Source organism: Chrysemys picta, chromosome 2 (genome assembly GCF_011386835.1).
Source record: "Chrysemys picta bellii isolate R12L10 chromosome 2, ASM1138683v2, whole genome shotgun sequence".
Lineage (NCBI taxonomy): Eukaryota > Metazoa > Chordata > Testudines > Emydidae > Chrysemys > Chrysemys picta.
The window spans coordinates 221,395,833-221,408,586 of NC_088792.1; the positions used below are offsets into that span (position 1 = coordinate 221,395,833).

The following is a 12,754-nucleotide window of genomic DNA, read 5'->3' on the forward strand; positions in this document are numbered from 1 at the left end:
TCAGTCTGTATTATTCTCATACAAAGGAATTTCAGACTCTTGATTTAGTCCTTGAATTAAACTCATCTGAAGCTGTTTTCCTCCTTATCTTCCTGCTTGAGAACTCTGGGATCATCTGGTAATATGCACACATAATGTAACGTATGGATATGGATGCTGATTTTCCATTATCCTATAGAAGGGCAGCATGCATCTTAGAACTACACTCATGGTGACATCTACATGCCATTCTGACATGGACATCATTGTGCAGTATGTGTGGTAACCTCTGCCACCCTCATTGTCTTTAGCTATTAATCTTTTCTCAGTTTGCACATGGTTCTCTGCAGATAGGCAGGATTGAGTCCTTAGTGAGTTGTTTGTCTTTATGGTCCATATTTTTTATCGGCCCTGCTTCTTTTAAATCCGAGAGCTATGCCCTGGATTCCTACACAAAATCACTGCAGGGGATCTCCATGGAGGACAGAGGGGAATAAAATCTGTTTTCCACAACAGTAATAGGAGTCTCAGAACAGCCACTCTGCAATCATTACTACAATCCATGTGTGTAGTGGTGGCTGCTGCCATTTTATTACCTCTGTGCATGAGAGGTGGGGTTAGACAGTAAATCTATACAGTCATGAATCCTCCATCCAGGCCGACAGTCCTTTCCTGACTTGCCTTGACTATAAACCTCACTGCTGCCCAGCCCAAGAGAGCCACAATGGAACACTCTTGTGTAGGAAGCAGTGGGTGCAGAATTCCCCTGCACAGCTCCTCCAAAGCAGCTGACTCACAGACGTCCTGCTGTGCTTAGTGTCTTTAGTCTTCACAGAGGAGAAGAAAGGAAAATGTGACATTTTTGTGACTCACGTGATGAGTTCCTTCTTGAGATCTCTTGGATGGAGCTTGGGTTTTGGACTCGGTATGGAGACATCTCCTGGATACTTTTTTTCCTCCAGGTTTTCTGGGGAGCTCAATGGATCTTTCTGAAATATCAGATAAGAATGTCACAAAGGGTTTTCTCTCTTCCCTGTCTTTCTTATATTCAACCAATCTTTTGTTTTTGTGTATGTGTGTGTGTGTGTGTGGGGGGAGGAACCTCTTGAAGAACATACAGGCAAAATTATCTAAGCTTTCAGCAGTGATGGAGATATGATAAAAGATTAATGCACCATATTTTCAGAGGGATAGATGTTTTACTATGTGCAATGATTTATTTGTAAAATAATTCCTAGAGGTCTGGAAGCCACACAAGATCTTGAGGCTGTATCCTGGTAAACAGGGTTTATATTTGGAAAATGATAATGCTAGCGAAAGAAAAAATCCATAGAGAAAAGAAGGGGAAAATACAGCCCTTGGCCTGAAAGTTATTGAACATTTTGAGTTAGAGAACCTATAGTTTTGCAAGGGGGGATTACTCTTGTTTTCTTCTGCAAATAAATCACTGTGCTACTGTATGCTGTACAAATAAATATGATTGTACCATAAACAAATAAATCATTAAGCTGCAGTCTAGGAGATGTAAATGCAAAACTCCCTAAGAGTGTGGCATGAAGTGATGTTTTAATCTTATCCAAATACTAGAGTCTTGTTATGAAAAAAAATCACAAATGTTCTTTGCAATTTTCTTGCAGAACTGTAGGAATGGTCTTCAGTTCTAACCTGGCCTGTTCATTTGTAGATAAAAATTTAAATGTTACCATCTGTTGTTTTGCTGTTTAATGGATATTATAGAGACATAGTAGTCACTCCATTGAAAAGACATTTTGGAAATCTGAAATATTGAATATTACATTTTCACTTTCTGAAGACTTCTCTTTTTAGAATGTCATTGCTTCAAAATGGCTTGGTCTAGAAAGTTCAAGATTGTTTTGTCCTCACTGAGGACTAGTGGGTTTGAAATTTTTTGGAAGGTTAAGTGGTTCATTTTGGAGAGATTCATTCTGAACACATAAACCTTTGAGAAATCGCCAGAGTCCCTGGCAGAACTATAAAGTCTGTAGAATTCCCAGCTGGGATTCATGCCAGTTTATAAACGCCACTGGAGCAAGGAGACGCAGATAAGTAGGCTTTGCAGAAAAGGCTTAATAGGACCAGAGATTGCCGCCTAAGACTGGGACAAGAAGCACTTTGGTCCTGCAAAGCTCCCAGACCTAGTACCGTAGGTGCTTCTGGCATTGTACAGTTGACAAGCTCTCCAGGACCAGGGCTGGGGAATTGTGGCACTTACCTCCGGGTCCGGCGGTAAGCAATCGATCTTCTGGGATCGATTTATCGCGTCTTGTCTAGATGCGATAAATCGATCCCGGAAGTGCTCGCCATCGACGCTGGTACTCCAGCTCGGCGAGAGGAGTACGCGGCATCGACGGGGGAGCCTGCCTGCCGCGTCTGGACCCACGGTAAGTTCGAACTAAGGTACTTCGAATTCAGCTACGTTATTAACATAGCTGAATTTGCATACCTTAGTTCGAAATGGGGGGTTAGTGTGGACCAGGCCTTAGAGGATCTCCAGGACTGGAGAGAACCACAGGGACAGGGACTTCTGTGAAGCTGATAAGCACAGAGTGAAGAGAGCAGCAGAAACTGGGGTGAATGTGGACTGCAAATGGAGCTTCTGCAGGGGTGCTGGAACAATTTGTATAATGGGAATACTGAGAGCCATTCAATCAAACTGTAAACCCTGTACTTAATGGAAACCACTTCAAACCACGGGGTGTGACTGCACCCCTATTCCAGCACCTATGAGCTTCTTCCTAGTGGGGGTGTTGCTTCTGATAAAGCTTCCATATGCTCTCCAGTTCTGGCAGCTCACCTATGCCAGTCTGTAGCTGGTTCCTTTACATTACTTCCTTCTGCTTTCAGGTATTGGCTATCTATTGCCTACTATAACTCACATTATATATACACACATATAAACCTCATCATATTATTGATAAATCAATTACTGCTAATTTTTACAACTGCATGTGTGAGGTTAGATTGTTTGGGAATCATCTCATATGCTACTATAACTAACAGAGAGTACAAATATTTTTCTTAATTTTTTTTCTACACAGTTTTTTCATGGTAATTATTAATACTTATAAATGGAGGAAATTCAACTAATATTTTAGGCTTTAGGGATTTTGTTTTTAAAGGAAAATTTCAGATAAAGATAACCTTAAAAGATCCCAAAGGTGTAATTATCTATTACTTTATTTTACTTCAATTTAATTTTAATTAATATAATATAAATATTTATTCATTTAAAACATTATTAAAAAGTAAATATAAAAACCTAAACCTGTGAAAGTAAATACAATTTGGAGTTAATGTTAAAAAGCAGCATTTGAAAATTAGGAAATTTAAAAAATGTTGTTCAAAAGCCTAAATATCAGAGTTTTGCCATTGATTTCAAAGGGGTCAGCATTTCTCCCATCAACTTGAACTCTGCCCTTTACTCTGACCACCCTTCCTTATGTACTTTTCAAGTGCTAACTGTTGACCCCTACTATCAGAGAGGAACCTCAGCACTGTAGCTGCCTATGAAGAGCAAATCCATCATTAATCAGAAACAAGAGACTGGTACCTCCCTGCATCCTGCAGCATGGGCCAGAGACCCCAAATAACTTCACAAGCCAGGCTTAATGTCCCTATTTACCTGCTCCAGCCAGACTGCATTTTATGATTTTATGTGTGTTTTATGTTGCCCTCTAGTGTCCGACTCACATAGAGGATAAGGGACCTATTGATGCTCCCATCAAAGGGATTTGTTCTTTATATCAAGTGGAAGATGTGTGTGTGTGTGTGTGTGTGTGTGAGTGAGTGACACACAGAGAGAGATACACCCAGTGAGTGTCTGATATGTGCAGCACATACATTCATTAGATAGTGTTGCTTGCAAGTCACAGAAGGCCCCATTGACCCTAAGCAATTGCTTAGTCTGCTTATGCCTAGTGCCAGCTCTGGTTTGAATGTTTTGACTTTCAAACATCTGGGTTTTCAAATGTTAACTGTGAATTCCCTGCACTGCAATTTGAATAATTCCCTGCATTGCAATAATGTAAGAATACTCTTTTATATTAACAGGTACTTTCTTACAATCTTAATTCCACTGTAAATAAAGTTTTTTTCTCTGAGATTCTTTGCAAAAGAAAGACATGTTTTAAAGGGAAGCACATAGCATGAAAAAGGTGCTAATTGAGATTAAGGGGATAATAAAAATCTGTCTTTTTCCTGTTGAAATTCTCTAGTATATGTCCGAAGAAGGACAGAGACAAACATTTAAACCAATAATTTCCCTTAATAGTTTTGGGGATTTTGTTATTATTCAAGCAGCACGAAATCCTGGGGGCTGGGGAAGTTAAAAATTGCAGTAGAAACTAGAAGGGAGGCATGATGCAAAGGGGCCATGCAGAAAGACGCTGAAGTTCCTTGCATGCCAGGGGAGGCTGGAGGAAGCAAACTGGGCTATGTTCATGGCCAGCTGGTCCCTGACCATGCAGATCCACTGGCAATAAACACACGTATGGGCTGTCCATTGGCCCCTGAGTAGCTAGTCCTGCCCATACCAACTTGCATTAGCAGCTGCAAGCTACTATTGCAAGTTGGAGCAGAGAATTCTTTCCTTGGCTTTGCACATATAGGGCTGAGCATGTAGACTAGGTACCTGGGCTGTGCACTCCTCTAGTGGATTTCATATTTACTGTGTGACATAAATCCTTTATAGAATGGGTCAAAACCCCTCCCCCCATCATCCATCCCTTTTTTTTTCACTTATGGTACGTGGATACTTATCTCAGTTAATTAAGTGCAGAGTACAATTTCTAGACAGCAGAGTTAGAATGAAATGTTATTAGAATTCTAAAGCATATTAGATTTTAAAAAAATCAGAACCAGAGGTCCATTTTCTACAAAGAGTGTGTGTGTGTATTCACATGCGGGCACAAAAGAAAGCAAGCGAGCAATGAAATTCCATTAATGTACAGATGGAAGTTTATATTGATTTCAGCAAAGACCAGAACATAATGGTAACATGAATAACAGATAATAGCATCTGGCACTTTTAACATTTTTAAGCCCTGAAATCTTTGGAGAACTGACAGTTGAACTAAACTGACAGCTCTGGTTATTTCTCGGTGCTTTCCTTTTTACAGAGATGTTGAGCTTTTTCCAAATTCAGAATTTTTTTTTAGGGGGCATCTGGACAGGCTATTTCACTAAGAGAGAGAAAGACAATATTTTCTGGAAATTACCACCAAAATTAAGCAACTGTTGTGCATATGAACCAGATAACAATGAATTAGAAATAGATATTATCATTCATTTGCTTTGCATGGGGATAACTGCCAGACTTCTACTTGCAAAACAGAACCATTGGCCCTGAGACCATTGGCCATGTCAATGTTCTCTGGGAGCAGAAGTGCTCAGAGCAGAGGTCTTGGGCCAGATCCCTGATTAGGGACAAATTGCACACAGTGCAGTCCATTGAGGTGGTGGGGTGCAAAGATGGCTGAATACTCAACTTTGTGGCCTCCTCAGTGATGGCACTGATGCTGCTTATGCAGTGCCTGCAGTCCCCACACCACAATTGGCCAAAACTGCAGTAGGGGAACAGTGTGGCATAGGGGTGTTCTATCCGTGCCCTCTTTCCTCTAGCCATGATCCCTATTCTATGCTACGCTGTCAGCAGGGAGGAGGAGTGGCATGAGAGCTCTTTGCCAGGTCTGCAATACCAGTGGATTCCCTGGCAGTGGGATAATTTTCTCAAGGCTGGATATACCTGCTGGCAGTGCAGCACAAAGGGGCCATATTGCAGGGAAGAATCTGGTCCTCTTACTCACTACATAATTTAAACCACTCTCCAGCCACGGTCTGTCTTTTCTCAATAAAAATTGTTATTCTAGATGCTTAACCCTGGGTTACAGATCAGCATCAGCAGAGTGGGGATCACAGCACTTAGCTCTCCAGTTCATGACAGCTACCATAAGACCACCTAACACTTGGCAGCCTGTCTTGTGTAGTCTCGTGATGGCAACTGCCTGGACCCATCCTGAGAGTTTTCTATTCACGTGACTGATACCCTTTTTCTACCAGGCATTTTGAAATACTACAGGTGAATCCCCATCCTCAGCTCTAGGTGGATCTATCCTTGTTGAATATGTTACTTTATTAAAGTTCACCAATCATGATAATTCAGAAAAAAAACCACTTCTATAATAACTACAATGCTAAAGTGCTACTTTTCTACTTCATGCAAATACAAATGGGATAGCCATATATTCGACCCTGAACTAAAACTCCAGATCTGAACTATGGGGAACTTTGGGGTTGGAACAGAACTCTGCAACTCAGGCCCATCTCTGTCCATTACCAAGATTTCATTTAGTTACTTGCCTATGCATATTCTTCACCACGATAACAAATCCATCCAAACCTTCTTTGAACCCTATTCTGGCAGTTAAGTTCAAGAGAAACATGCAGCCAAAAAAAGAAATAAGAAAACCAAAGGACACTATGCTGACAACAGTCAATAAAAAAATACACAAAAGAGGCAAAACAAAGACACATAAAGCAAGAAAATTATCAGCACTTGGCTCTCCTGGACACGACAGCTACCATACAGCCACCTAACACTTGGCAGCCTGTCTTATGGAGTCTCGTCACGGCAGCTGCCTGTACCCATCCTGAGAGTTAGTTTTGGGTGATTTATTTAGGTTTTTGTATTTTGGGCTATTTATTTCAATTGATATTCCCTAATTCCAGCAATATATTGGGGAGTGTGCATTTCTGGAATTTTAATCTTTGGACCCTGCAAGACTCACAATAGAATGATGTGAGCACTGCACACCTGAAATGTGTCAAAGAAATGATAATACTTTGTCCCAGTGAAAAATTATTGTAGGATTTCATGCCTGTATTTATACATACCCAAACACAGAGATGTCTGGAATGCACAAAATAATAAAGATGCTTGGAAGAATTACATTGCACTTCAAAATTATAAGGTTACTTTTACTTTTTAAAAAGACCAAAAATATACTACAGTTAGGTCATGACCCTCCAGCCACTGGAGAGTAGGGATACATTTTCAAAAATAGGTTCTAATTTTGGATGCCTTAGGTTACGCAGGTTGAGAGACTTGCATGACCCATTATTCTGGTTAAAATGAACAGTTGCTTTACAAGTGCCCAGCAGTTCTAAAAGTAAGGCCTTAGGGCCAAGATTTTCAAAAGTGACTAATGATTTTATGTGCTGTATTTGAGACACCATTAAAATTGGCTTGATTTTCACAAACTGCTGAGCACCCACATTCTGCAAATCAGTCTTCGTTAAGATGTATCAGATTGGGTACTCCAAATCAGTCATCACTTTTGAATATTGAGGCCAGGATATCTCAAGCTGGGCATTCAAGCACCCAAGATTAGAGGCCACTTTTGAAACAGAGGGCTTTAGTGTCAGTTCTTCAACTGCTCTAACTGAAAAGCTGAAAAGATACCTCTTTCTCTTCCTCTTTCCTGCCATGTGTCTTGCTATAGTTGATTGGCATATCCCAGCCCTCCTGTTCACAGAGAGCCTGGTAGAAGGCTGCATTTACCAGAATGCTGCTTGTTTTGAAGGGAGAAGAGGAAGGAGTGGGAAGTGCTGCGTTGGAAGAAGTTAGAGGCATAACCTTGTCCTGGTTTCGGTTCTTTTTCATGCTCAAATCCAGAGTGCCATTTTCATCCACTTCTATCTCAGCTCCCTGATATATAACAGGAAATAGAGAAATGTTTAGACAATGCACAGTTTGAGGCTGCAACATAGCCATGTGGTGCTTTTAACGGATAATTGTAAATGCACGCTTTTATTTAAATTTATCTGAGTCTAAAACCAGCTTTTGGATTTACATCAGTTAATGTTTAATTCTTAGGCAGACTTAAGTGTAACCTCAGTAATGCTCTCCAGGCTTCTGAGCTTAAACACAGTAAGTAGCATTTAAATAAGATGCTTCTAAAATGTAAACTATACATGCTAAATCTGAGTTTATTTAAAAAAAGTTTAGCTTTAAATCTTCTTGATCTTTTTACTCTTAGAGAGAACTATGACCCCCAGTCACAGTTAAAAGCATTAATGCACTGCTTAGTTCATCAACAGCATTATTATTACATTTCCACCCTCTCCTCTCTCATGCCCCGGAAATATTACAACATCTGTAACATGGGAGGTGGAAATGTGCTAAAACAGATGAAGGATAATTTCCCCCTGATGTTTCATACATCACTGAAAATAACATATTGCCTTAAGCAGAATTTGACTTGGAAAGCACCTTTAAAAAGATTTACTACAAAACAAGTGCCAGATTGTGCCATTAAGGCACAGACCTGCAATAGGAGCAGGGTAGAGCCACACCGGCATAGGGAGAGCTCCAGGAGACACCATGTACGATTCCTCTCAGAGATCTCCAGCATACAGCATACACTCTCCCCTTCAATGGGCTAGTTCTGCTGGCTGGTACGTGTGTGTATGCTATGGTAGGCCTCATCCTTGCCCCTCCCTCTCTCCTTATGTCATCTTGAGACCTGGTAGCAGGGGCTGCCACTGCCTTTCTTAGGAGCACAGGGAAGGGAAAGTTCCTTGTTCCCTCCCCCTCTCCTTCCACAGCTGACCATAAAAGCGAATAGAAGACAGAATTCTTGGGCTGGCAATTGTGTCCTTGAAGTGGGATTCAGTAACAGAGGCTACAAATATACATCCTATGTACTATATAATTTAGGCAGGGCTGACCCTAGGTTTTGTCAGTATCTGAAGTAACAATCCAGCTCTCCCCCTGCCTGTTGGGTTTCCTCACCTCTGAAAACACATCACCCACACACCTGGCCTGTCTACAACCTCATTTAAGAAATTGCAAACCATCTCCCTGTCACTTGTTTGTGGAGTTTCCACTGCCTCTGGGCATCCCCATCCCCTCTGCATGGACAGAAAAGCCATGAGGTGGCGCTAAAGGGCACCTCTCAAATCAAGGAGCAATGTTATATGTGTGTGGATGGGGGCAAATTAAAAGAGTCAGCTTCTGCCACAGCTCACGGTTATTAGTCAAATGGGACCATGGAATGAGAATCTGGTTTCAGGCTGTGAGTATGTATGGCTTTCTGGCCTCTGGAAGAGCAGAGACCTATAAGGGTAGCCTTATTGCATAGATTGTCCAGTCTTAACAGGCCAACACTGGCTTTGGGGTTATGGGCTGACATCAGAGTAAAGATGACTTATCAGGCAGTAAGTACAAAGATGTCTGCAGTTAACACTATATGTTCCCATTGTTATTGTTTTATTATTTGTATTGCAGAAGGGCCCAGAGGCCCCAGGTAGGGCTTGGGGCCCAAATGTGCTAGGTACTGTATAACCATTAGTAAGAGACAGTCACTTCCTCAAAGAGCTTACAATCCAATACAATGGAATGCGGAGTTCTGCTTCAGTGTTGATGGTATGATAGGCCACCCTGGCTGGACTCAGATGGAGCACAGGCACCATCCAGGTAGCCATGTACTAATCCTTCAGTGGCACCATTTTAAAAGAATAAATGAAATCACAATGCCCATTTAACCATAGGGTGACTTCCACATTGTGATCCACTTCAAATCATGGTACCAGCAGCAGTAATGTCATTTTACTGAAGAAGGCCAAAGATTTGGTAACATAATTAGCAACTTCCTGGCCTTTATAAGCATTTAAAGGCCATCCAACAATTCACTGTTAGTATTGCCCATCTAGACTTTCTTCAGCAAAGGAAAGCAGTTTCCTCAAGCATATTTGTTGGCAGGCTGTGAACGCAGATGGTAGCCAGTGATCCAGGCCTACATTTTCAAAAATCATGAGCGATTTGGGGTGGGTCAATTTTTGGGTGCCCAGCTTGAGACACCTTGAAGGGAACCAATCTTCAGAACTGTTGAGCACCCGCCTTCTGAAAATCAGGCTTCTGTGAGGTGCCTCTAGTTGAGCACCTGAGACCAAAACATACAAAGTCACTAGGCATTGTTGGAAATGAAGAACTTAATGATCAACTCTTGCTGTGGGGCCAAAAGCCTAAGAGAGATGCACTAGCCTAGTTCCAAGGCCTACTCGGCTAGCTGCTTGTGCACAATTTAGAAACTCAAAGGCACCTCTTGTATTTGTTTCTCTTGCATGACAAAGTTCACATTTTCAATCACTCAGCTTAAAGAGAGCTATGCGTTATTATATTTATGGGAAGTAAATACACTTCTAATATGTTCATACTAAGACGCTTTGGTTATATCTTTCTGCCCCTTTTTAGTAAATAGTTTAATCTCCTGTGATAGTTTTAAGCCCTGAATTTGACAGTACAGCTTATCCTGGATAATAACTTAGTAACCACAACATCTTATGCCATCTGTATAATATCAAATACATTTTTATACCAGCATTAATAAACCTTAGTTACAAAAATCCAAGATATTAACTATATCTTTGCCAAGTACATTCTCCAGGATCCGACAATATAGCTTGGCCATGATTGCCCCAGCGTTTTTTGGCTTCACAGTTGATATGTAACTATAGCAATGAAACAGAGCTACAGTAATCAAGTTTAATGACCAATGTAAAGTAAAATGCTAAATATTGTAGTTGGTGACATTTTTCATAATAAAAAAAACTTGAGTTAAGTCTGCACAACCAACATTCACATAAAATTCCAGACCTCTGTGACAGATGGCTTAGGAGAAGAAGCCATGTGACTGGGCTGCAGTACTTTTATAGTACAAAAAACCATAAATAGTGCAGATTCTCTGTCACTGACAAAATATCAACTACTCTGAAGGCGACAACAACAAAAAATTGAACAAAAACAGTCATAGTCCTCCCAAATTAAATTGCAGATTGCAAAATGTCAGGAAATATATATCATCACTGGAAATAGGGCATCATTCGCTGCACCAATGAGATTTGATTGATGGGAAGAACATTTACTGATGTGGCTATTAAGAGATTTTCCAGTGCTTTCCCAAAATTCACACAGAAGTTGGGTTGTGCAACGCGCACCAAATTCCAACCAGAAAAAGCATGGATTGTATGCATTTGTGAAGCAGTGTACAGATGGGGTTTAAGTGAGCTCACAGATGCACACAACAATTAAATATAGTAATGGAAAAATATTCCCTTTTGCTCAGAGTCGGATGGATCACAAATTTACAGCATGGCTTTTTATTCTGAACACTCTGCTGCATTCATTGCATACTCCAAATGGTGAGGAAAAAAGGATGGTCACAGAGACTGTTCCAATTTTCTTTTCTATTCTCATCCTACCTTCCTCTGAATATGTCTCCTTTATTTATTTTCCCAGTATTTATTTTAAAGGGAAATTAACAAGACAAAAATGCCAAAAGTTTTTGTTAGACTACAAAATAAAAAATAGAAGGAACGTATATTTGACTTGTAATATTTGGTTCCTGTTCTAAGAGCAGTTTTGATTTCAGTAAAGACCCAATTTTGATCCTATTGAAATTAACGAGGGCTACAGGAGGACTGTTTGGTTTCACACCATGACACCTTTCAAATAAGTTCAATATAGCAATGTAAAATGTACAAGTTCTTAGCTTAAAAACTGAAGTATATAAACTACAGAAGTATAAAATATAAATCTGGCCAATGAAGGCTCATGTGCCTGATTCTTTCCTATATTAAATCAGTAAAGGGTCTGAGTCTAATCTCGTTTATGCTGATGTAAACTAGGAAACAATTTTGTGAAGACAATAAAGTGAAACCAGTGGAAAACCAATGTAAGAACAGACCCATGCTAATGGCATTCAAGCTACTCCTGATTTACTCTGATGTCAATGAGAGTATAATCACCCCCACATGTCTGAGAAACAGCTGGAAAAAGGAGTTTAGAATGAAAAATGAGAGAAAAATGACTAAAACCTATTTCCCCTTTTCCCTAGGATCTGTGCTGTGAAACAGATACAGCAAAAGTGCCACGCTAATATGAATACCACAAAAATTGTACACAAAAATTACTAGCCACTTCACAGCAAGGATTTAATAGCTTAGATTAATAACTGAGCTTTGTCGTGAGGTCTCACAATCTGACTTCTTTATTTTATAAAACATATTACAGAACATTTCCTAGTACACTATGAAGTATTGCCATTAACCATTAAAACTGAACTACATTAATCTACTAAATGAACAAGGTATGGCCCATTATGATGGATTTAGCCCTTGCTTTTGTTTTTGTTGGCTCATTTGGTAACTCACAATATTTAATATTCTGCAATGTCTCTGAAGTAACAATTCCAAGTTAGGCCTTTACACTACAGTTTGATCAACATGGTGAATCATTGTTTCCACATGATTCTCAATGCAGAACTGGGGTCTTAGGGAGGTTCTACTGTAACATGTAGGGCTTTCTATCCGTTCTTTGATTGTCCAGAGAAAGAAAAACACCTGTTATTTTGTTTTCCCACTGTGCAATAGATGCTCTTGGAAAGCTCAGTCTGGTTATTACTATTCTAAAATACACTTCATTTTCAATATAAGAAATATCTCTGGAACCAATAAATCTATAAAATTACAATGAATTCTTTAAGTGTGTACACTATATTACTCTTTGAATGAATGTGATTCCTAATGTGCCTGCATTCAAGGCATTATGCTGGGGGGAAACGGTTGCTAACAATTATTTTAAAAATGTAAGCACTTGGGTCCCGATTCTGCAAAGACTTACACCCACGCTTAACTTTAAGCATGCAAGTTCTTCCATAAAAGTAATCTGGAATACTCAGATGCTTAAAGTTAAGCA

The 12,754-nt window shown here is 40.0% G+C and overlaps 1 protein-coding gene across 4 annotated transcripts in view; it reads right to left on the reverse strand.

Annotated features, from left to right (window-relative positions):
* Positions 1-12,754, reverse strand: part of ST18 (ST18 C2H2C-type zinc finger transcription factor) — a 188,460-nt gene that overhangs the window by 21,235 nt on the left and 154,471 nt on the right. For all 4 annotated transcript variants that reach the window (XM_065585530.1, XM_065585528.1, XM_065585529.1 and 1 more), the window contains 2 exons: positions 7,460-7,705; positions 853-968 (listed from right to left, as the gene is read on the reverse strand). In XM_065585530.1, coding sequence (XP_065441602.1) covers positions 853-968; positions 7,460-7,705 — 362 coding nt within the window. The remainder of the gene's footprint in view (positions 1-852; positions 969-7,459; positions 7,706-12,754) is intronic.